This window comes from Loxodonta africana, chromosome 24 (assembly GCF_030014295.1).
Source record: "Loxodonta africana isolate mLoxAfr1 chromosome 24, mLoxAfr1.hap2, whole genome shotgun sequence".
NCBI classification, from domain to species: domain Eukaryota; kingdom Metazoa; phylum Chordata; class Mammalia; order Proboscidea; family Elephantidae; genus Loxodonta; species Loxodonta africana.
Genome location: NC_087365.1, coordinates 47,819,306 through 47,844,261, shown reverse-complemented (window position 1 = coordinate 47,844,261; position 24,956 = coordinate 47,819,306). Strand labels below are relative to the sequence as shown.

The 24,956-nt window shown below is 47.1% G+C and overlaps 1 protein-coding gene across 5 annotated transcripts in view; it reads left to right on the top strand.

Moving 5' to 3' along the window:
• Nucleotides 1-24,956, top strand: part of PREX1 (phosphatidylinositol-3,4,5-trisphosphate dependent Rac exchange factor 1) — a 221,784-nt gene that overhangs the window by 101,261 nt on the left and 95,567 nt on the right. For 4 of the 5 annotated variants that reach the window (XM_064276180.1, XM_064276179.1, XM_064276178.1 and 1 more), the window contains exons 4-5: nt 1,046-1,150; nt 13,844-13,945. In XM_064276180.1, coding sequence (XP_064132250.1) covers nt 1,046-1,150; nt 13,844-13,945 — 207 coding nt within the window. Of the gene's footprint in view, nt 1-1,045; nt 1,151-13,843; nt 13,946-17,580; nt 17,815-24,956 lie in introns of those variants that run through there. The other variant, XM_064276182.1, reaches the window with a different exon arrangement.

The following is a 24,956-nucleotide window of genomic DNA, read 5'->3' as shown; positions in this document are numbered from 1 at the left end:
CACAGATCTGCCTGTTTCTGCCAGAATTCCTGATCCTTATCTGGACTCTTCTGTTCATACACAGGGCGTTGTACATAGTAGGTGTGCAAAGTCCATTCACTTAGCAAGTATTTATTAAGGGTCTATTGTGTGCCAGGCAGTGTGCTAGGACCAGAGAATATCATGGTGAACAAGGCAGCAGTGATCACTGCCTTTAGGGAACTGACTGTCAAGTGGGAAAAGATAGATAATGAACAATCTGGATCGTGCCAGATTGTGAGAACACCATGAAGAAAATAAAGGCAGGTGGATGAGAGAGAACATCTGGATGGCTGCTTTAGCGAGGGTAGCCCAGGTGTCATTTGAGGAGGGGTCATTTGAGTTGAGACCTGAATGGTGGGAAGTAGCTAGACCTGGGGAAAGAGTGCTCCAGGCAGAAGGAACAGCAGGTGCAAAGGCCCTGGGGCAGGAGCAGGCTTGGCAAATTCAAGGAGCAGCTAGAAGGCCAGTGAGATGAGGTCAGGGAAAGGCAGAGCCACATCATCTGGGCCTTGGAGGTCATAAATGTTGGTTTTCATTCCTAACGTGATAGAAAACCATTGGAGGGTTTTAGGTGGGGTGTGATACAATCTGGCTTATGCTTTAACAGGAACGACAGACTTTTATTGAGCATTTACTGCATGCCCAAAGCTCGATTAACTCTACCTTATGGATCATGAAACTGAGGCACAAAGAGGTCCAGGAGCTTGCCCAAAGCTACAGCTAGGAAATACAAAGCCAGGGTTCAAACCCAGGCCACGTAGCCCAAGTCTGCGCTGTTGACCACCAGCCATGCTACTTCCAGAAGGTTTCTTAGGCTGCTGGGTGCAGAATGGGGGCCAGAGTGGAAGCTGGGAGGCCGGTAGGGGGTGAAAGCCACTCTACCTGAAATCCCTCCTGCTGTAGCCTCTCCAGGGTCTGGGGTAGTCTCCCCTCCTGGACCCCTGGGCCCAGCCGTCAGTCTGTCTCAGGGTATCTCCTTTCCTGCCATGACCTGTCTCCCACAGGCTCTGTCCTTGCTTTGCAGAAGGACAAGTTCTGTGTGTACGAGGAATACTGCAGCAACCACGAGAAGGCCCTTCGGCTGCTGGTGGAGCTGAACAAGATCCCCACTGTGCGTGCCTTCCTCTTGGTAAGTTCACCCATCTCCCTTGGGCCCTCCTGCCCTCACCATTAGAGACCCTTTTGCTATCTGCTGCTTTAGCCTTGGGATTCCATGGGTGCAAGAGAACTTCATGCTGACCCGTGCTGCCTGATCCCTTCCTCAACTGGAGTAATCTATTGTATAAAGCAGAAATTGGCAGGTGTTTTCTGTAATGGGCAAGGGGGTGAATATTTTTGGCTTTGTGGTCCATACATTCCCTGTCATCACACCTTACTTCTATTTTTATAGCACAAAAGCAGCCATAGACAATACGCAATGGAATGAGCATGTATGTGTTCCAATAAATCTTTATTTACAAAAATAGGTGAAGGGTCAGATGTGGCCCTAGAGCTGAGTTTGTCAATTCCTGGTCTAAGGTAATGCTCCTAAGGAGAGTGGTAGCAATAGTAGTAATAACTATTATTTAAGATTATTTAATTGTAAGTAGAAGAAAATCCAATTAAAACTGGTGTTATGGGTTGAATTGTGTCCCCGCAAAATGTGTGTCAACTTGGCTAGGCCATGATTCCCACTATATGTGATTGTCTACCATTTTGTCATCTGATGTGATTTTCCTGTGTTTTTATAACTCTTACCTTTATGATGTTAATGAGGCAGGACTCAATCTACAAGATTAGATTGTATCTTGAGTCAGTTTCTTTTGAGATACAAAGGAAGCGAGCAGGGAGACAGGGGAACCCCATACCACGAAAAAACAAGAGCCAGGAGAATAGCATGTCCTTTGGACTTGGGGTCTCTGTGCTGGAAAGCCCCTAGACCAGGGGAAGATTGATCACAAGTACCTTCCCCCGGATCTAACAGAGAAAGCCTCTCCCTGGAGCTGGCACCCTGAATTCGGACTTCTAGCCTCCTAGACTGTGAGAGAATAAATTTCTCTTTGTTAAATTCATTACTGGTGGTATTTCTGTTAAAGCAGGACTAGATGACTAAGACAACTGACTTAAGCAAAAGAATGAATTGACTTATTCACTTTTCTGGGAAGTTTAAGATGTGAGAGGGCTTCAGGTGTGGCAGAATCTAGGTATTCAAATCATATTATTAGGAAATTTTCTCTTGGCCCTCTTCTTGTCTGCCTTGGCTCCATTCCCAGGCAGACTCTCCCCAAGTGGTAGCAACATGACCTCTGGTAACCCCAGTGCCCCTTTCCCGATAGCAACGGAGAAAATCCTGCATCTGATGCTCATTGGCTCAGCTTGGCTCGAGAGCATTTCTCTGAGCCAATTGTTGTAGACAGAAGGACTCTCTGATTGGTCACTTCTGGAGCTGGAGGGCAAGGCCAACTTCTCTCCTACCCCAGGGACTGAAAGTGGGGTGTTTCGTAAAGGACAGTTGGTTTGTGGAAGAAATTTGGGGTTAGAGGTGGATATCTGTGAAGATCTCCCTACAGTTGCAGAGAGCTTTGCTTGTGTATAAAACAGGTTCTCATTCGTTATCTCCTTTGAGCCTTATAAACCACTGTCTGTTGTGTGCGAGTTAAGACATGTCTGTCAGCTTTGCAGATGCCCCAAATAACAGTGATTTAAATAAGGCAGATGTTTATTTCTCTCATGTCCATGTATTCAGTCTGGGGCTGGTATAGGGGCTCCAGTGTCAAGGGCCCGTCTAAGTCCTTGTTCTGCATCTGCAGGGTGTGGCCCTCATTTACATGGTCTAAAATAGCGGTGGCACAAAGCTTAAGTGCTCAGCTATTAATTGAAAGGTCAGCAGTTTGAATCTACCCAGGATTCCACTGGAGAAAGACCTGGTGATCTGCTCCCCTGAAGATTACCCATTGCTGTCAAGTCAGTTCAACTCATAGTGTCCCTACAGGACAGAGTAGAACTGCCCCAAAGAGTTCCAAGGCTGTAATCTTTACAAGAGTAGACTGCTACATCTTTCTCCCGTGGTGTGGCTGGTGGGTTCAAACTGCCAGCCTTTTGGTTAGCAGCTGGAGCACTTAACCACTGCACCACCAGGCCTCCTACCATAAAAATTACACCTAGAAAATCCAGCAGGGCAATTCTCCTGTGTCTCATGGGGTCACTATGAGTTGAAATCCACTCAGAGCCACACAGCAACAACAACAACAGCAACAACAGCAACGTGACATCCACATTCCAGGCCGTTGGGGAGAAAAAGCGGGAGTGGGGGAAGGAGGGTATACCACCCCTTTCTTTTAAGGGCACAACTAGGAAGCTGCATACATCTCTTCCACTTGTATCTCATTGGCCAGCACTTAGTCACATGGCCACGCCTACCTGCAAGGGGGGCTGGGAAATGTAGGCTTTATTCTGGGCAGCAGTATGTGGTAGGCTGCATAATGGCCCCTTAAGATGTCCATGTCCTAATCCCCAGAACCTGTGAATGTTACCTCATATGAATGTCACCTTATAAAAGTTTTTTGCAGATATGAATAATTTAAGGATCTTGAGATGAGGAGATTATCCAGTTGGATCCAATGTTATCAGAAGGTTCCTTATAAGTTGGAGGCAGGAGAAGTCACAGTCAGAAAAGGAGATGTGGTGACAGAAGCAAGGATTGGAGTGATGTGCTTTGAAGATGGAGGAAAGGGCCACAAGGCAAGGAATACAGGCAGCCTCTAAAAGCTGGAAAAAACAAGGAAATAGTGTCTCCTCAGAGCCTCCAGAAGGAACCAGCCCTGCTGACACGTTGGTTTTAGCCTGGTAGGCTCATTTCACACTTCTGACCTTCAGAACTGTAAGAAAATAAATTTGTGTTGCCTTAAGCCACTAAGTTTGTGGTGATTTGTTATAGCAGCTGTAGAAATTAACACTGTGACCAGCTAAAAATTCTATCGTTGTAGAAGAAGCGTTTGTAATTGGGGGACAGCTCCCAGCCTGGGGCATTTTCATGGCTCCTTTCTGAGGGGACATACCTCATAAGGGATGGCGCTTATCTTGGCTTTGAATCTTTATCTTTACCTCTAAATCCCCTGCTCAGTCACAGGTACCCACCCCGCCCCGCCCTTTATACTGTTTTCCGGAATTCAGCACACAAAGGTTAAATAATTAACTCCCATAGCAAGAGGACTTGAAAAAGCACTTACTAATGAAGATCAAAGACCACAGCCTTCAGTATGGATTCCACCTCAACATAAAGAAAACAAAAATCCTCACAACTGGACCGAGGAGCAACATCAGGATAAACGGAGAAAAGATTGAAGTTGTCAAGGATTTCATTTTACTTGGGTCCACAATCAAGAGCCTTGGAAGCAGCAGTCAAGAAATCAAAAGACTCATTGCATTGGGTAAATCTGCTGCAAAGGACCTATTTAAGGTTTTGAAGAGCAAAGATGTCACCTTGAAGACTAAGGTGTGCCTGACCCAAGGCATGGTATTTTCAATCACATCATATGCATGTGAAAGCTGGACAATGAATAAGGAAGACCAAAGAAGAATTGACACCTTTGAATTGTGGTGTTGGTGAAGAATATTGAATATACCATGGTCTGCTAAAAGAACGAACAAATCTGTCTTGGAAGAAGTACAGGAATGCTCCTTAGAAGCAAGGATGGTGAGACTGCATCTTACATACTTTGGACGTGTTGTCAGGAGGGATCAGTCCCTGGAGAAGGACTTCATGCTTGGCAGAGTACAGGGTCAGTGGAAAAGAGGAAGACCCTCAACGAGGTGGATTGACACAGTGGCTGCAACAGTGAGCTCAAGCATAACAACAACGATTGTAAGCATGGCTCAGGACTGGGCAGTGTTTCGTTCTGTTGTGCCTAGGGTTGGAACTGACTCAACGGCACCTGACAACAACAACAACATCAACGACATAGCATACGGAATGTTAACCATGTGCCCGGAGAGCTAAAATATGTATTAAAATCCCTAATTGTACTTCCCCTGAACGCACAGACTCCAACAAAGTTCTTCAGACTTTTGTTTCAAAATGGTACCCTTTTCCTTCACAAGTGAATTCGCGCTGCCTTGTTCGGTTCCGAGGAGCATCTGATGAAGGGGGAATTGGCCAACTGATTTCCCTTTTTGTCTCAGGTGCATAAGCTTTCAGGATGGCTGCTTTTCATTGGTGTATCTGCAGCTTCATGTTTTTGCATGTCTAGTCATAAAATTGTCTGAGCAAAATGTACAGTTAGAGTCACCTGAGTGCAAGACCTCACATGGACAGAGATGGCCAGGTTTCGGTGATTGACCTGTTGTCCTGCAGACAGCACCAGCGTGCTCAGGGGCTTCGCTCTGGGCTGAGGCTTCCATCCGCACAGAGCGGCCCTGAGAAGCAGGAAGAGCCAGGAAGGTGTTTGCTGGGGTGTGGGCAGGGAAGAGTCTGGCTTCTCTCTCTCTCTCTCCTGCGGTCTTCCTGCTGGCCAGGCTGCTGCTTCTCTAGCAGCAGCTGGGCTGGGTCGGGTTGGGAGAGAGGCTGTGTGGGACGCCAGCACACGCGCCCTCTCTCTCCCTCCTTGTTGGCATCTTCCAGCTTTTGGCCACCTGCAGAAGAGCAGTCATGAGCCTATTATGGGATGTTAAGGCTTTGGAGACAGTCAGAATCTGGTTTTCCATTCATGATGTGGTATGCACTAGCTAGGCGATGGGGTGGGGCCTTCATCTTTCTTTGCCTCAGTTTTTTTGTCTGTAAAATGGGAACAACTTATTCATTAAACAGCATTTTCCCAAGTACCTACCATGTGGTGTAGGGATCATTCCAAGTACTGGTGATAGAACAGTGGATGAGGCGAGGAAAATCCCAGCTCCCATGGGGTGGCCATTCTAGTGGGGAGATACGTCAAGTGGCATTAAGTCCTCTGGAGGAAATCTAGTAAATTAAGGTCAAAAGGATGTTTTGGGGGAGCTAGGGTGGTTTTTTTTTTTTTTTTTTTAGGGTGGTAGATGCTGTTTTAGATTGTTTTTTGGGGGGGAAAAATATTTCTTAGGTGCCATGATCTGGAGAAAAAAGAGAGAGGGGGGTGAGGGTGTCTGGAGGGAAAGCATTCCAGGTAGAGGAATAGCTAGTGCAAAGGCACTGAGGCAGGAGTGTGTCTGAGGGTGTTTGCGGAATCACAGGGAGTAGTGCGTATGGGCAGGAGCACGGGAGGAGATGAGGCTGGAGAGATTGAAAGAAGCCCGTGAAGGGAAGGAACCTGAGATTTTGAAAAAGCTTCTGTTGCGATGTAGCACACGTGCAGTAAATGCACTGACAGCATGGTGAGCTTTACACATGTGTACACCAGGTAACCACCACTGGGACCGTGGTTTAGAACATCCTCATCACCCCAGAAGGTTCCCTCAGACCCTTCCCAGTCATGTCCCTCTCTGCCTCCAGGGGTAACCACTGTGCTGATTTCTCTCCCCACAGGTTAACGTTGCCTCTTCCAGGATTTCACGTGAATGGAGTCATGTTGTATCTGGCTTCCTTTGCTCAACAGAACGTCTGTGTGTGTCGTCCACGTTGGAGCAGTGGTTTTGAGAATGTCCAGTGTTATTCTGAGTGGGATGGGAAGCCGTCGAAGGGTTTGAGCAGAGGAATGACTAATTTACCTTTTGAAGCCACCTCCTCAGCTGTGCGAGGGTGGAAGCAGGGAGGCCAGGGAGGGGCTACTGCAACAGTACAAGCGGGGGTTGCCGGGGCCTGAGCACAGGGTGGTAGCGGCAGGGGAAGTGGTTGGAGTCACAGAGTGTTTGCAGGCACAGCTGACTTGATTTGCCAGATGGTTGGCTTTGGGGTATAAGGAAAGAGAAGAGTCGGAAACAACTCCAGGTTTTGGCCCTGAACAGCTAGAAGGATGGAGTTGCCATTTCCTGAGATGGCAGAGGCTAGGGTAGGAGCAGGGATAGGAAGTAAGTAAAAAGTCCTGTTTTACATCTGTGAGGTTTCAGTGCCTGTTGACAGCTAAGTGGGGATACCAGGTAGGCAGTTGGAGATTTGAGCCTGGAGTTCAGGGAGGGGGCCAGACTGGAGATACGAATTTAAGCATTGTCAGCATAAAGATGGTGCTTAAAGCCATAGGTCTGGGTGAGATTATACAGTGTGGAGAGAAAGAAGGATCCAGGTCTGAGCCTGAGGACTGCCACTATTCGGAGGTTGGGAAAATGATGAGATTGAGACCTCACCTGAATGACTTCTGTGAATTAGGAGACTTTAAGGAGATAATTAAGGAGAGCTTCTAGTACGATGGTTAAGAGCTCAGCTGCTAACTGAAAGATCAGTGGTTTGAACCTATCGAGCAGCCTTGTGGGAGAAAAGACCTGGTGATCTGCTCCTGTAAAGATTACAGCCTAGGCAACCCTATGGGGCAGCTCTGCTTTGTCACGTGGGCTCACTACGAGTTGGAGTTGACTTGATGGCACACAACAACAATGGGCGGATTCTCCAAAGTACTTCCCAAACTGCCTGGCGTTTAATAAGAGAATAGTGAGTGGTAACTCTGTGCTACTGTGCATCTGTCAGTCTGTCATACTGTGGTGGCTTGCATTTGCTGTGATGCTGGAAGCTATGCCAGCAGTATTTCAAATACCAGCTGGGTCACCCATGGTGGACAAGTTTCAGTGGAGATTCCAGACTAGGACAGTTTAGGAAGACTTGATGATCTACATCTTAAAAATTAGCCAGTGAAAACCTTATGAATAGCAGTGGAACATTGTCTGACATAGTGCCAGAAGATGAGCCCCTTAGGTTAGAAGTCACTCAAAATACGACTGGAGAAAAGCTGTCTCCTCAAAGCAGAAAACCAGGAAAACTAAACTCATTGCCGTCAAGTCGATTCTGACGTATAGTGCCCCTATAGGACAGAGTAGAACTGCCCCATAGGGTTTCCAAGGAGCGGCTGGCAGATTCAAACTGCCAACCTTTTGGTTAGCAGCCAAGCTCTTAACCACTGAGCCACCAGGGGTAGTGGAGTTAACCTTAAAGACGTGCGTGGATGGAGTAAAGCTTTCAGGATCTTCATTTGCTGATGTGGGACAACTCAAAATGAGAAGAAATGGCTCCATTAATAATCAGAATGTGAGATATATGAAGGATGAATCTAGAAAGATTGGAAGTTGTTAAAAATGAAATGGAAATGCTTGCAGATTATTATCCTAGGCATTATTGAGCTGAAGTGGACTGGTAGCGGCCATTTTGAATTGGACATTCATATGGTGTACTATGCCTGGAATGACAGATTGAAGAGAAGCGGTGTCACTTTCATCGTCAAGAAGAACATTTCAAGATCTATCCTGAAGTACAGTGCTGTCGGTGATAGGATAATATCCATATGTCTGCAAGGCAAACCAGTTAATATGACTATTATTCAAATTTATGCACCACCCACTGATGCCAAAGAAGAAGAAATTGAAGATTTTCACCAACTTCGGCAGTCTGAAATTGATCAAACATGCAATCAGGATGCATTGATAATACTGGTGATTGGAATGTGAAAGCTGGAAACAAAGGAGAAAAATCAGTAGTTGGAAAATATGGCCTTGGTGATAGAAACAACGCTGGAGATCATGTGTATTTTGCAAGACCAACGACCTACTCATAAGAAATACCTTTTTTCAACAACATAAACAGCAGATGTACTCATGGACCTCACTGGACGGAATACATAGAAATCAAATCGACTATATCTGTGGAAAGAGATGGTGGAGAATCTCAGTATCATCAGTCAGAACAAGGCCAGGGATTGACTGTGGAACAGACCCTCAATTGCTCATATACAAGTTCAATTTGAACCTGAAAAAAATTAAAACAAGTCCACAAGAGCCACCTGAATTTAGAGACCATGTCAAGAATAGATTTGGCACATTGAACACTAATGGCTGAAGACCAGATGAGTTGTGGGATGACATCAAGGATATCATACGTGAAGAAAACAAAAGGTCATTAAAAAGACCAAAATGTATGTCCGAAGAGACTCTGAATCTTGTTTTTGAATGTAGAGCAGCTGAAGCAAATGGAAGAAATGATAAACTAAGAGAACTGAACGGAAGATTTTGTAGGGCTGCTTGAGAAGACAGAGTATTATAATGAAATGTGCAAAGACCTGGAGTTAGAAAACCAAAAGGGAAGAACACACTCAGCCTTTCTCAAGGTGATAGAACTGAAGAAAAATTCAAGTCTCAAGTTGCAATACTGAAGGATTCTACAGGCAGAATATTGAATGAGGCAGGAAGTATCAAAAGAAGATGGGAGACTTCAGAGTCACCTGTACCAAAAGGAACTAGTCGACATTTAGCCATTTTAGGAGGTAGCATGTAATCAAGAACCAATGGTACTGAAGAAATAAGTCCAAGTTGCACTGAAGGCATTGGCGAAAAACAAAGTTACAGGAATTGATGGAATACCATTTGATGTGTTTCAACAAATGGCTGCAGCACTGGAAGTGCTCACTTGTCTGTGCCAAGAAATTTGGAAGACGGCTACCTGGCCAACCGACTGGAAGAGATCCATATTTGTGCCCACTCCAAAGAAAGGTGATCCAGAAGAATATGGAAATTATTGAACAGTGTCATTAATATCACATGCAAGTAAAATTTTACTTGAGATCATTCAAAAATTTTTGCAGGAGTACATCGATAGGGAACTGCCAGAAATTCAAGTCAGCTTGAGAAGAAGATGTGGAATGAGGGATATCATTGCTAATGTTAGATCTTGGCTGAAAACAGAGGAATACCAGAAAGATGTTTACCTGTGTTTTATTGACTACGCAAAGGCCTTCAACTGTGTGGATCATAAAAAGTTATGGATAACATTGTGAAGAATTCCAGAATGTTGTGCTCATGAGGAACCTGTACATAGACCAAGAGGCATTTGTTCAGACAGAACAAGGGGATAGTGTGTGGTTTAAATCAGGAAAGGTGTGTGACAGGGTTGTATCCTTTCACCCTACTTATTCAATGTATTTGCTGAGCAAATAGTTCGAGAAGCTGGACTATATAAAGAAGAATGCAGCATCAGGATGGGAGGAAAACTTTATTAACAACCTGTAATAATGCAGATGACACAATCTTGCTTGCTAAAAACAAAGAGGACTTGAAGCACTTACTGATAAAGATCAAAGACTACAGCCTTCAGTATGGATTACACCGCAACATAAAAAAACAAAACAAAACTCCTCACAACTGGACCAATGGGCAGCATCATGATAAACGGAGAAAATATTGAAGTTATTAAGGATTTCATTTACCTTGGATCCACAGTTAACGCCCATGGAAGCAGCTGTTCAGAAATCAAAGGATGTATCGCACTGGGCAAATCTGCTGTAAAAGACCTCTTTAAAGTGTTTAAAAAAAAAAAAAAGCCAAGATGTCACCTTGAGGACTGAGGTGCAAGTTAACCAAGCCATGGTATTTTCAGCTGCCTCATATGCACGTGAAAGCTGGGCAATGAGTAAGGAAGACTGAAGAAGAATTGATGCCTTTGAATTATGGTGAAGAAATGTGGAATATACCATGGACTGTCAGAAGAACGAACGAATTTGTCTTGGAAGAAGTACAGCCAAAATGTTCCTTAGAAGCAAGGATGGCAGCTACGCACTTTGGACATGTCATCAGGAGGGACCAATCCCTGGAGAAGGGCACCATGTTTGGTAAAGTAGAGGGTCAGCAAAAAAGAGGAAGACCCCCAATGAGATGGATTGACACAGTGCTGCAACAGTGGGCTCAAACAGCAACGATTGTGAGGATGGTGCAAGACTGGACAGTGTTTCGTTCTGTTGTACATGTGGTTGCTGTGAGTTGGAACTGACTCAGTGGCATCTAACGACAACAATAGCTGTGTGTGTGTCTTTGCTTTCTTTCTTTTTTTTTTTAATGAAAATAAAGTGAAACAAAAATCTAGAGTGTTTTGGAACAAGTGTAGTTGGTGGCTGTAACCATCCTGTGAAAACTCCTTGATTCTGACATAGAGACAGGCTCTTCTCCTGCCACATTCTGTGGGCCTCTGGAAAGTGCTCCCCACCCTCAGGCTCCCCTGTCTCTGCCGGGAGCTGACATCACCAGAGTAGCTTGTGTCGAGTGCTGGCTCAAAGGACAAAGGCCTGCGTGTGAGCAGTGTGGGGCCTGGCATCTCCCAGCTGCCATGGCCTTGGTCCCCCATCTGTGCCTGGGATAGACACAGGGGTGGGTAGACATGAGGGTGGGAGCGGGGCAGCTCCTGCCAGAGCAGGGAACTGGGGCTCCAGAGTTCTGCTTCTAAAAGCAGAGGGCCAATTTAGATCCCTGACAGGCAGCAGAGGTGGCCCGGAGCCTGGCTGTCCATCTGGATCCGACCCCTGTGGCTCACTTGTTCTGGGGTGACCTTGGGAGAATGAGTGCCCCCTGCAAGCCTCAGTTGCCTGAGCTGTGAAATGGGAATAATAATGTTTTTCCGTTCATACGGTGGCTCAGTGTTTCGGTGGTGATGATTAGAGCCCTTGGTGGCCTGCCTGGCACACAGCCAGCTCTCAGTCAGTGTTTCCAATGGAAGATGATGATGATTTAAAAATTATTATTGGGGGAAATAAGAGCATTTTCAGGAGGGGGCACAGAATGAGCCGGTGCACGGGGCCTGGTGAGAGGGAGTGTCGACGAGGGAGGAAGCAGGTGGACATTGAGTGGTCGTGTGGACAGGAGCTGCTGGTGCTGTGGGAGTGATGGCCTCCTGTCTTTGGTTCCTTCCTGGTAGAATTTACTCTGCAGGCTGAAATATAGGTGTCCATGTGACAGCTCACGTACCCACCTTCCACGTAAAGGAAGAAAACATCTTCAGTACCACTGGGAGATTCCCACTGCACTTTGCAGACCTGTTCCTGTCCCTCCACAGGGGGGAAAAAAAAACCCACTGCCATGGAGTCGATTCCAACTCATAGTTGTAGAACTGCCCCATACAGTTTCCAGGGAGCACCTGGTGGATTTGAACTGCCGACCTTTCAGTTAGCAGCCGTAGCACCTAACCACTATGCCACCAGGGTTTCCACAGAGGCAATCCCCGTCTGAGTTTGGTATGTTTCTTGCCTTTGCAGCTTGATATATGGGTTCATGTGGTACATTATCAGAAGCCCTCGTGGCATAAGGTGCTCAGCTATTAATCAAAAGGTTGGTAGTTCGAACCTACCCAGCATCTCCATGGGAGAAAGACCTGACGATCTGCTCCCGTAAAAGTTACAGCCTGAAAAACCTTACAGGGCAGTCCTGCATTGTCATATGGGGTCGCTACAAGTCAGAATTGACTCCACAACACGTACCAGACAGCAGGGGACATATCCTTCTGTTTTTCCTTTTATTTTTTTGCTCAAGAGCATGTGTTTGAGGTTCACCCGTGTTGCTATAAAAAAAAAAATAGGTAGCCGTAATCCCCCATTTTCAAGGCTGTCTAGTGCACCAGCCTATCAATTTGCTACAAATGTATTTTCCATTCTCCAGCTGATATTTAGGTTGTCCAGTCTTTGCTCTTCCAAAAAAAGGCTGAACATCCTTGATGCTATCTCCTAGTGCATCTGTGTGAAGGTTTCTCTAGACCAGGGTTGGCAAACTTTTCTGTAAAAGACTGGATAGTGAATATTTTAGGCTTTGCGGCCGTATGGTCTCTATTGTAACTACTCAACTCCGCCACTGCAGCCAGAAAGAAGCCACAGATACTATGTAAATGAAGGCAGGTGGCTGTGTTCCAGTAACACTTTAGTTACAGAAACAGGCAGTGGGCAAGATTTGGCCCACGGGTCCTATTTTGCCAACCTCTGTTCTAGGTTGTACACTAGGTTGTAGACTAGGCGCATGTTCAGTTCTCCTTAACCGGAAACCGGTTGCTGTGCAGACAGTTCTGACTCCTGGCAACCCCATGTGTGTCAGAGTAGAACCACGCTCCATCGGGTTTTCAGTGGCTGATTTCCTAGATGTAGGTTGCCAGGCCTTTCTTACAAGGCACTTTGAGTGGACCCAAACCTCCATCCTTTCAGTTAGCAGCTGAGCATGTTAACCATTTGCACCACCCGGGAGTCAGCTCTCTTGCTTGTCGTTGTTGTTAGTTGCCATTGAGTTGATTCCGACTCATTGTGACCCCATGGGTGCCGAGTAGAACTGTACTCACTCTATAGGGTTTTCAAGGCTGTGACCTTTCAGAAGCAGATTGCCAGGCCTTAAACTTTCGAGGTGCCTCTGGGTATGCTTGAACCACCAACCTTTCGGTTAGTTGTCTAGTGCTTAACCATTTGCACACCACCCAGGGACTCCTTCAACTCCCCTAAACCTAAAAAGAAACCAAACCCATTGCTGTTGAGTCAATTCTGACTCATAGTCACCCTATAGGGCAGAGCAGAGCTGCCCCATAGGGTTTCCAAGGAGAGACTGGTGAATTTGAACTGCTGACCTTTTGTCTAGCAGCCGAGCTCTTAACCACTGTGCCACCAGGGCCCCAGGGCCCAACTCCCTTAGCCACAAAACCAAACCTAGTGCCATCGAGTCGATTCCGACTCATAGCGACCCTACAGAACAGAGTAGAACTGCCCCGTAGAGTTTCCAAGGAGCGCCTGGCGGATTCGAACTGCTGACCCTTTGGTTAGCAGCCGTAGCACTTAACCACTACGCCACCAGGGTTTCCCCAACTCCCTTAGGTGTTGCTAAATTGCTTCTAAAATGATTGTCCACAGCTGCGTTTCAAGTGTTTCCCATGGCTGTTTGAGGGTGGCCAGACCCCTATGTGGTCCTCAGTGGGTTTTAATGGAGGCCTCCTGTCCTTTTGCAGAGCTGCATGCTTCTGGGAGGCCGGAAGACCACAGACATCCCTTTGGAAGGCTACCTGCTGTCTCCAATTCAGAGGATCTGCAAGTACCCACTCCTGCTCAAGGTGAGATACTCGATGACTTCATGCCCTGTATTTGAAGTGACAGATAAGCCAGCTCCGACTAGCTGATGTAAACAATAAGATTTGTTAGCACAAGTAACTTGCAGCGTGCCTAGGGGCAGTGTCGGCCCTGGGCCAGGCTGGATCCAGGGTTCAAATAAAGTCCCTGGGACCCTGTTCCTTTCTCTTAGGTCAGTTCTGCTTTCAGTATTTTGCTTTATTTTCAGCTCTGTAGCAGCAGATGGCTCTAGTTATGCTGGTCTACATTTTCTCAAGTTCAGGGTCAACAGGAAAGTGCGAATCTCTCTTTTAGTAGGTCTTAACAAAAGTCCTGAGGCTTTTGTCTCAGGCTTTGGCCACCTGCAGCCAGGCAATGTGATATTCAGAATGGTTTGGGCCTGAGTCTGGGCCTGAGTTTTGGTACTTTACTCCTGAAACAGTCATTGTGAGCTGGGTAGTGTGCTTTGATTGGCTGAAACGTGTGTCCAAGTGTTCCAGTTCTGATCCAATGGCAGTGAGCAGGTCATTCTTGAGCTTTGATTGGCTGAGACATGGTCAGGTGTTCCACTTGTGATCCAATGGCACTGAGCCCAGCAATGTTGTGCTCTTATTCACCAAGATCTGAGTCAGTGCTTCACCCCTGAACCAATCACTCTGAGCAAGGGAGCTCTCATTGGCTCACACTTGGGTCATGTACTTCAACTTGGAACCAGTGACTGGATTCCACAGCTCACAAAGTCTGGGCTGTTTGTGGAAGAGGGGAGGTAGATTCTGGGTGTGTTACCAGACCACTACTGCCCACATACCTGCTGTTCCCTTCCCTCCCAGCCACCCCTGGCTTGGTCTTGGTCACGACAGACCAGGGGGAAGATTTGGCTGCTTGTGTGGGCACCTGAGGAGTCTTGAGTCTCAGCTTCAGAGTCTGCTCCTGGGCAGATCCCAAACCGAATAGATGGCCCTGCAACCAGCCACTGCTCTTAGCCCTTGGAAATGGTGGCAGTTGGCCCCAGCCTGCCCGTCCTAAAGACCTCCCATGTGACAGCTGTTCCTTGGCGGTTCCCTGCTGGGGTTAATTTGCCTGGTGATGCCTCATTCCTACAACTACTCATGGGAGCCTCGTGTGTCCTCAGTCCATGAACTGGAAGGAGAGAGGAGGAGGAGGCCAACAGGCTATTCCTGAACTTGACTTTCTGCTGGAGAAGATGGTTGGCAACTAGATAAAACCCTGGGCCGTCAGCTCTGCCCATGGACTGTAACGTGCAGCCGGGGACAGGACAGCACAGTAGGGAGTGGGACGCAGCTCTCCCTGCCCCTCCTCTGGCCTGGTGCTGTTGGTCCCTCACAGGGATCCCAGAAGTTCTGCAGTTGTTTTGGCAGCTGCTTTGATCCCTGAACAGATGTTGGAAACGTCATAGCTCAACTCTTCACGCTGGTCTGAAAGAAACTCCAGGTGGAGCTTGTAAATTGGTGGCCTGTGGAGAGTTTCATTTGACCTGTTTGGTGTGTCTTCAGAACTTGAATTAGTTGCCAGCATTTAAGAGGCAGTATGATGAACTAAAAAAAATAAAAAATAATACATTTTTTTTAGTTTTTTTTATGATGTAGTAGTAGTTTAGAGCAGGGCTTGGCAAACCGTGGCCCATGGGTCAGATCAAGTCCATAGCCTCTTTTTGCTCAGCCTGAGAGCTAAGAATGGTGTTTACATTTTAAAGGGATATAAAGAAAAAAAGAAGAAAAATATGTGACAGAGGCCGGATGTGGCCTGCAAAGCCTGAAGTATTTGCTACCTGGACCTTTACAGAAAAAAATTTGCTGACCTCTGAAGTGGAGTCTGGCTTTGTAGCTAGCTGCATGGGTTTGAAGCCAGCTGCCTGGGTTCGAAGCCTAGCTCTGCCACTTACCAGCTGTGTGACCTTGGGCAAGTCACTTCATTTCTATGTGCCTCGGTTTCCTCATCTGTAATATAGGGTTTGTATTAATAATACGTGTAGGGATAGTGTGATGATTAGACATGTACTTAATTCTTGCAGCAACTTGATGAGTTAGGCACTATGAGTAGTCCCGTTTTAGAGATGAGGCAGCTGAGGCACAGAGAAGGGAAGTGGCTTGTCCAAGGCCACACAGCTGGTAAGCAGTGGAAACCACTGGGCCTGACAATTCAATTCCAGAGCGCTGTCCTTTAACCACTAGGCTGCATTGCCTGTTGAGCAGTGCCTTGGAGAGTTTAGCGGCCAGAGCTTGGGTATTAGGGATGTTGACCTCCTTAGTTTCCTAAAAGGGGATCTGGGGAAGTTAGTGGCTTTGTGTTTCATGGCTCGGTGACTGGTCCGCTCTTTCCTCTCAGGGTTTCAAGAACTTCAACATCTGATCCATTAGAAGAGCTGCCAGCTATAGCCCTGGAGCTGGATCCGGGAGGTTCCCTAGGCATCAGCCCTTTGGTTTCTATATCTTGGGGAAGTCTGGGGGTCACAGCCAACACTTGGAGCAGTAGCTTCTGCAACATATGTATATATATATATATTTTTTTTTTTAATTGATTTTTATTGTGCTTTAAGTGAAAGTTTACAAATCAGGTCAGTCTCTCGTACAAAAATTCACATACACCTTGCTATACACTCCTAATTGCTCTCCCTCTGATGAGATAACACAGTACTTCCCTCCACTCTCTCTCCTCGTGTATGTTTGGGTAGCTTCTAGCTACCTCTACCCTCTCATCTCCCCTCCAGACAGGAGATGCCAACATAGTCTCATGTGTTGACTTGATCCAAGAAGCTTGTTCTTCACCAGTCTCATTTTCCATCCCCTATTCCAGTCCAATCCCTGTCTGAAGAGTTTCTGCAACATATTTTAACAGCCAGTTTGGCTGGACCTGCATGTATGGGTAGACTCTGACTCTTGACTTGAGGCCTGGGGGCTTCGGAGCCCTGCTCACCCCCAGGGGCCACAGTTTGGACCAACAGGATTCCTGGGCTCTGAATCCTAGGAAAGCAGAGGAACCAGGGCGAGAACCGCCAGGAACCCATGGGATGAAGCCAGCTATGGGTTTGCTTTTCTGACCAGGCAGCTGTTTACACTGCCCCTTCTGCACTCTGAGGAGGCACGCTCCACTTCCTCTGTCTCCAGCTGTGTTTATCGGGCTGGGAGAGCACTGGGGGACCAGCCAGCAGGGCCTTGAATTCCTGTGGGGACACACTATGCTCCTGCCTGACAGAATTGCTTGGTGTCCTGGCCTTTGGCACCCGCAGCTGGAATGTTTGCATCAGAGAACAGCCGGGCCTGAGGGGAGCTTTTCATGCCCTTCCACTTCCTCCTTCTGTCATGTTTTCCAGTAGATCTTAAAGATGATCCCATTAGCTTGGGGCAGCTGAGCCCCAACCCACCCCCTCTGGCCTTCCAGATTCCGACGCCCTCACAGATGTCCCTGTCTCCCTCTGAAGCCCCTTGTTTGAGCTAAACTCCAAGTTATGTAGGCGAGCAGGGTAGGGGATCCTGGGTGGATGAGAGGAAAGAGGCAAGAATGAAAGCCTTGAACATTACCTAAGAATAGCCGGAACATTCTATTTCAGCCCCTCAGCCCAGGCCTGGGATAGACAGTTGGCATTTTCAGTCTTTACTGAGTTTTCCATTGACGTTTCTAGGGATATGATTCTACTTGGAGTGATGTCCCTGCACTTGGGTGGCTGATGTCTGAGGGGCTGTCTGTCATCGACTGCCCTGATGGTGTCCAGATTTCGTGGGGAGCCCCACTGTGCACTGGCTATGATGCAGCTCAGGACCCACACAGTTGTGAACAAGATGGACCCAGGCCCTGCCCCGTGGATCTTCCAGCCTTGGACTGGGCACTGGGAGATCCTGGGGCATAATGGAAGTGTGTGAGTTCGGGGTGGTTCTGGGGCACACTGGGGGTACACATCCTATCTAAAGGGGGCAGCGGCCATTCCAGCACCCACCGGTTCCCATTTGTGTCTTACCTCTGTGGCTGCTGCTTCTCTGTCTTCTTGCTAGTTTCCTCATCTCCCAGACCTCTAAGCGTAGCTGGACCCCAGGGCTCTGTCCTGGCCTTTGCTCTCTCTAGACCCTCTCCCGTGGCAGCCTCATCCACCCCCGTGGCTTCTCATTTTTTTTCAGTGTGTTCACAGCGTTTTGCAATCATCACCACAATCAATTTTAGAACATTTCCACCATCCCCCAAAAGAAATTCTGTCCCCATTAGCAGTCACTTCCTCTTTCCCCCCAGTCCCTCCAACCCTTGGCAACCACTTATTTACTTTCTGTCTCTATGGATTTGCCTCTTCTGGGCATTTCATATAAATGAAATCATATAATATGTGTGTGGCCTTTTGCGTCTGGGGTCTCTTACTTAGCATAATGTTTTCAAGGTCCATCCATGTTGTAGCATGTGTCAGAACTTCGTTCCCTTCCCCCCCCACCAGAAGAGTCTGGATACAATAGTCATGTGTTCTGATCACGGACTCAGGGGCATAACCATTCTTTTGCAGCCTTTTTAGTATTCTGATGTGTGAATGGACCATACATTTTTTTGTTGTTGTACAACCATCACCATTATTTCCAAAACTTTTCCATTACCCTAAACAGAAACTCTGTACCCATTCAGCAGTAACTTCCTATTCCCCCTCCCCCTCGTCCCACTTCATTTCTTTTTATGGCCACGTAATATTCCATTGTCTGAGTATACCACATTTTGTGTGTCTGTTCATCAGCTGATGGACTTTTGGGTTGTTTCCTTTTCAGCGATTATGAATAACGCTGCTATCAACATCCGTGTACAAGTTTTTGTGTGGACGTTCCCATGGCTTTAAACTTCATCTCTGTGCTGAGGACTTCCTGCCCAGACCTCTCCCCTGAATTCCAGACTTGTCCTCCTGCCCAACCAGCTTCTCTACTTGGATGTCTAACAGGCATCTCCTACTTAAAGTGTCCAAAACTAGATGCTTGGTTCTTCCCCCAGACCTGTCTCACATCCCTGTCTCAGCAAATGGCCCCTCCAGTCCTTTTAGTTGTTCAGGCCAGGCCTTGGCGTTACCTTTGCCTTCCCTCTTTGTCTCAGCCGACATCCAGTCCGATAGGACATCCTGCTGGTGGTATCTTCAGGATCTCGTCAGAGTCCAGCCACTTGGTAACTTCTCCGTGACCCCTGTCTCCTAGACCACTGCCAGAGCTTTCAGTGGGTCTCCCTGATTTTCTCCTGGCCCCCAACAGTCTCTTTTCAACACAGTAGCTAAATGGAAGTCAGTTCATGTCACTCCAGGGGCTCCTTGCTCATTCAGAATAAAATCCAAATTCCTCACCATTGTTGCCTCCAAGGCCCTGCTTCATCTAATCCGTGTTTCCTCTTTCACCTCCTTTCCTTCTCTCTCCCTCCCTCTGCTTCGGGCCACACGTCTCCATGCTGTCCTTCTAGCGCAGCAGGCAAGTTTCTGCCTCAGGGCCTTTGCACTTCCTGTCACCTCTGCCTGGGACATCATTATCCCAGATATCCTGAGGCTCCCTCCCTCCCTTTTGTCAGACCTGTGCTCCTCAGATGTCCCCTCCTCAGAGAGGACTTCCCTGACCACCCTAGGCAGGCGAGCAGCCTCTGCCATTCCCTCTCCCCTTACCCTGCCTTATTTTTCTTCATACTGTGTCTTGTTAGCTCACATTGTCTTATATAACTCTGGTGTGCTGATTGATTTTCCACCTCCTCCATTAGAACCTCAGCTCCACAAGGCCAGGGGTTTGCATCTGCTTTGTTCATTGCTGTTTTCTCAGCGCCGAGAATGGTGCCTGGTACTCAGTGTTGCTGGCTGCTGTGGAGTTGGCCTTGACTCATGGTGACCCCATACACATGGAACAAAATGCTGCCTAGTCCTTTGCCATTCCCATTATTAGCTGCAGATCAGATCCTTATGATCCATAGGGTTTTCACTGCTAGATTTTCAGAAGGAGATCGCCAGGTCTTTCTTTCTAGTGCATCTAAGTTTGGGTGCTTCTCTGAAACCTGTTCAGCATCACAGCAACATGCAGCCTCCACTGACACGTCGTGACTGCTTGTGAGGTGCATTGGCCGGGAACTGAACTTGGGTCTCCCGCATAGAAGGTGAGAATTCTACCACTGAACCAACACTGCCCTCTGGCACACGGTAGATGCCCCTAATTACTCATGGAAGGAGTATGGGAAATGCCACCCCACTGATGCCAGCTGTTTCCAAATCTGGGAATTGGGACTTTTAGGTGACAGCTCCTGATTTTCAATTGTTGGCTTGATTCAAAATTTGTCAGACATCATGAGGCCAAACAGAGCATGTCCTGGGGCCTGTTCACTTGGGTCAGGTGTGTGTCGGGTGTTATTTGCAAAATGGCAGCCCAGGGCGTTGCCTTGCATTAGTGCGTGATGTCTGGAGTCTCTGAGCCACCTGTGTCTATCTGTGGGTGATGAGCAACCACCACAACTCGGTGTGAAAACCTTACTATTTGGGCCTTACCTCTGTTTCCTTGACTGATGGGGAGTGTGAGTGATACTGAAGTCAGTGCCGCTGGGGGACCGAGAAGGACCACTGCTAGGGAGGTGTTGGAATCAAGTCTTGGTGGAGGCCATGGCTGTAAGTGGCGTGTCTGTCATTGGGCGAGTCACGTACCACTTTCAGTTCTTCTAAGGATTTTAGGTGGCACGTGAGAGCACCTCATATGGGATGGCAAGGAGGAGAGAGGGCAGCATTAGCAAACTGTGGCTTGTGCAGTGGGAACGTTATCCTCTTAGCAAATCCCTCTTAGTCTTCTTGGTTGCTTCTAAGACAGAGCTGAGTTGGTGCTGCAGTGTCTGGGGTTTTGGAAGTTATTCATTTAGTCAGCAAATATTTATTGAGGAGCTGTTAAGTGTCAGGCATTGTTTCAGGTGCTGGAAATATATCAGTGAACAAAAACAGCCCAAAGCCCTGTCCACGTGGAACTGACATTCCATTACAGACAATAAGTGAATAAATAGGGAGCACATGTGCTCATTTAGATGGAATGGGTGCTATGAAAAAAAATATGTCAGGCTAAGAGGGTTAGTCAGGACCAGGGGTGATTCAGGGGTTTGCAGTTTTAGATAATGTGATCAGGGAAGGCCAGACTGAAAAGGTGACATTTGAACAAAGACCCAAGGGAAGTGAGGGAGGAGGCCATGCATGTACTTGGGGGAAGATTTTCCAGGCAGAGGTAACAGCGTGTGCAAAGGTCCTGTCTCAGTTAGCCAGTGCTGCTGTACCAGAAGATACCACAGGCTTTAACAAAGAGAAATTTATTCTCTCACAGATTAGGAGGCTAGAAGTCCAAAATCAGGGCTTTGTCTCTCTGTTGGCTCTGGGGGAAGGTCCTTGTCATCAGTCTCCTCCTGGTCTAGGAGCGTCTCAGCTCAGGGACCTCGGGTCCAAAGGATGTGCTCTGCTTCTGGCTCTTCTTGGAGGTAAGAGGTTTCTCTCCTTTATGCTGGATTCTGTCTTTTATATCTCAAAAGAGATTGATTGAAGATACAAACTAATCCTATAGATTGAGTCCTGTCATTAACATAGAGGTTAGGATTTACAACATGTAGGATAATCACATCAGATGACAAAATGGTGGACAACCACAGTGCTGGGAATCATGGCCTCACATAGTTGACAGACATTTTTGGGGGATACAGTTCAATTGATAATGGGCCCTGAGGCCAGAATGTGTCTGGTATGTCTCAGGAACAGCGAGGAGGCCAGTGTGGCTGGAACAGAATGGGCGAGGGAGATAGTAATAGAGATGAAGTCAGGAGATGATGGGGGCCAGATCACACAGGGCCTTGTGGGCCATTGTGGGGTCTTTGGCTCTTCTCTGAGTGAAGCGGGAGCCATGGGGAGGTTCTGAGCAGAGAAGGGACATGGTCTGACTTGGTTCTAACAGGGTCCCATTGTTTGTGTGTGGAGAATGGACTGCAGGGGTGAGGGTGGAGGCAAAGAGACCAGCGAAGAGGCAGGAGATGATGATTACTGGACCAGGGAGGTGCCGGTGGAGGTGGGTGTGTTTATGAGAGCCGCCTCTTCACATCATTTGCCCATTTTCCATTGGATGGTTAGTTGTCTTTATACTGATTTGCCAGAGCTCTTTATACGTTATTTTGGATACTTTGGGTCATGTCTTTGGAGTTCTCTTCCAACTCCGATGTTAAGAAGTGAGTCCCCCATCTGCTGAGGATCTAGCATTGTCACCGTCTGCTGAGCAGGCACAGGAAATCAGAGGCCTCATCACTGTGGGCCCCTCTGCCCTGGCACCTGTCCTGCCCTGACCACAGTACCTGCTTCTCCATCCTGCCTCTTGTGCTGAGCGCTGACACCTTGCCCACAGCTTCCCCAGTACCCCAACTTGCCTCAGCCTCAATTCAGGCTCTTTCCTGTGTGTGGTGAGCAGCGCTAGCCTTGGGACATTCGAGGAGTGCTTTAAGTGTCATTCGAGGAATAAAACACCTCTCCTGCAGAATGGGGGGCCTGCTTCTCCCTCTTCTTTGTAAACCCTCAGAGAAAAGCTCAGATACTGCCTCTTCCAAGCAGGCTTCCCAGATCACCCTTCCCAGGAGTACTGGCAGCATTCGACTTTGTGCCACACCGTGTGTATAAGTGTAGTGAGGAGTTTATTCCGAAACCCACCTCCATCTCTTCTTAGCTGTGTGACCAAGGGCAAGTCGTTGAACCCCTCTGTGTCTCCATTACCCCATCTGTGAAACAAGGATGGCAGTTACTGCCCAGGCTTGCTGTGAAGATTAAATGAGACGGTATATGACATGCTTTTCATTAGTCATGCCTGGTAAATGTTAGCTACTCCGATATTGCAAAAATTTTCATTCCCAACTCCTGCACTTACTAGCTGTGCATGTTTGAGAAGCCACTTAAGAACTCTGTGCTTCAGTTTCTTTCTCTGTCAACTAGTACCTAAGTCATAGATTGTTGCGAAGACTAAATAATACGTGCAAAGTGAGATAATACATGCCAAGTGCTTAAAATGCTTAGTAAGGATTAGCAGGTTTATTGCCTCAAAGTCTAGTTTTTTCTACTATCCGTATAACTGCAACCGTATTGTGCAGCCAAACAAGCTGGGCAGCATCTGGCCCTGCAGGGCCCATTCCCTGCATGGCATAGCTAGGGGACCTATGCTCAGAAAGGGGAAGCAACTTGCCTGAGATAAGAGAGTGCATCCTTGTCAAAGCCAGAACATGAACTCCCAGGCCTGAGTGCTCTTCCCGCTGACTCTCTGTCTCCACCTGGAAGGAAGTGGTTTTAAGACCCATGAACACTATGTCCTTGCCCCTATTAATCCCTCATCTCTGGGCCTGCAGTTTCACCAGCTGTGGAGCAGGAGCTGAAAGAGTTTAAATAGGAAATTTATTTGCATGAGGTTTGCGTATGATTTGCATGTGTGGATTTTGCTCTGCTTTGAGGGGCAGTTTTCACTTCTGTGTTTTCTTGGACTTCCAAATGTTTTTTGCTTCTTGATTAATTTTTTTTAAGTGGTGGTTGGTTTCCTCAGCAGCTCCTCATTTACATCTTTTTTTTTTAAATTTATTGTGCTTTAAGTGAAAGTTTACAAATCAAGTCAGTCTCTCATACAAAAATTATACATACCTTGCTATGTACTCCTGGCTGCTCTCCCCCTAATGAGACAGCACATTCCTCCTCTCCGCCCTGTATTCCCTGTGTCCATTCAACCAGCTCCTGTCCTCCTCTGCCTTCTCACCTCCCCTCCAGACAGGAGCCCCCCACATAGTCTTATGCATCTACTTGAGCCAAGAAGCTCACTCCTCATCATTATCATTTTCTTTCTTATAGTTCAGTACAATCCCTGTCTGAAGAGTTGGCTTTGGAAATGGTTCCAGACTTGGGCTAACAAAGGGTCAGGGGACCATAACCTCCAGTGTCCCTCTAGTCTCAGTGAGACCATTAAGCCTGGTCTTTTTATGAGAATTTGAGATCTGCATCCTACTGTTCTCCTGCTCCATCAGGGATTCTCTGTTGTTTTCCTTGTCAGGGCAGTCATTGATGGTAGCCAGGCACCATCTAGTTCTTCTGGTCTCAGGCTGATGTAGTCTCTGGTTTATGTGGCCCTTTCTGTGTCTTGAGCTCACCTTTACCTTATGTCTTTGGTGTTTTTCATTCTCCTTTGCTCCAGGTGGGTTGAGACCAATTGATGCATCTTACTTAGATGGACGCTTGCTAGCATTTCAGATCACAGATGCCACTCACAAAGTGGGATGCAGAATGTATTCTTAATACGTTTTGTTATGCCACTTGACCTAGATGTCCCCTGAAACCATGGTCTCCAAACCTCTGTCCCTGCTATTCTGGCCTTCGAAACGTTTGGTTATATTCAGGAAACTTCTTTGCTTTTGGTTTAGTCTAGCTGTGCTGACCTCTTCTGTATTGTGTGTTGTATTTCCTTCTATTATCTAATTACTGAATACCCAACTCCCTCCCCCCTCACGCTCGTAGCCATCAAAGAATATCTTCTTCTATGTTTAAACTTTTTCTTGAGTTCTTATAATAGTGGTCTCATACAATATTTGTCCTTTTGCAGCTAATTTCACTCAGCATAATGCCTTCCAGATTCCTCCGTGTTACGTTTCACAGATTCATCATTGTTCTAAATTGTTGTGTAGTATTCCATTATGTGAATATACCGTAATTTATCCATTCATCTGTTGATGGGCACCTCGGGGTCATTTGCATCTTGCTGTTGCCCTGGATATGGTGCTTGGGTACCCCAGAGTGGGAAGTACAGGAGAGATGTCATTTGAAAGGGATTATGGTCAGCTTCTTGAGCTTAGATGGTGGGGCCTGGGGCAGAGGTCTGTGTGAGCAGAGACAAAAGGTGGAATGCAAAATTAGCTCTTACTTGGAGTTGGCTCGGAGTCCCTGAGTGGTACCAGTGGTTAACGCACTTGGGGGCTAACTGAAAGGTTGGAAGAAAGCCCTGGCAATCTACTTCTGAAAAACCAGCCGTGGAAAACCCTTTGGAG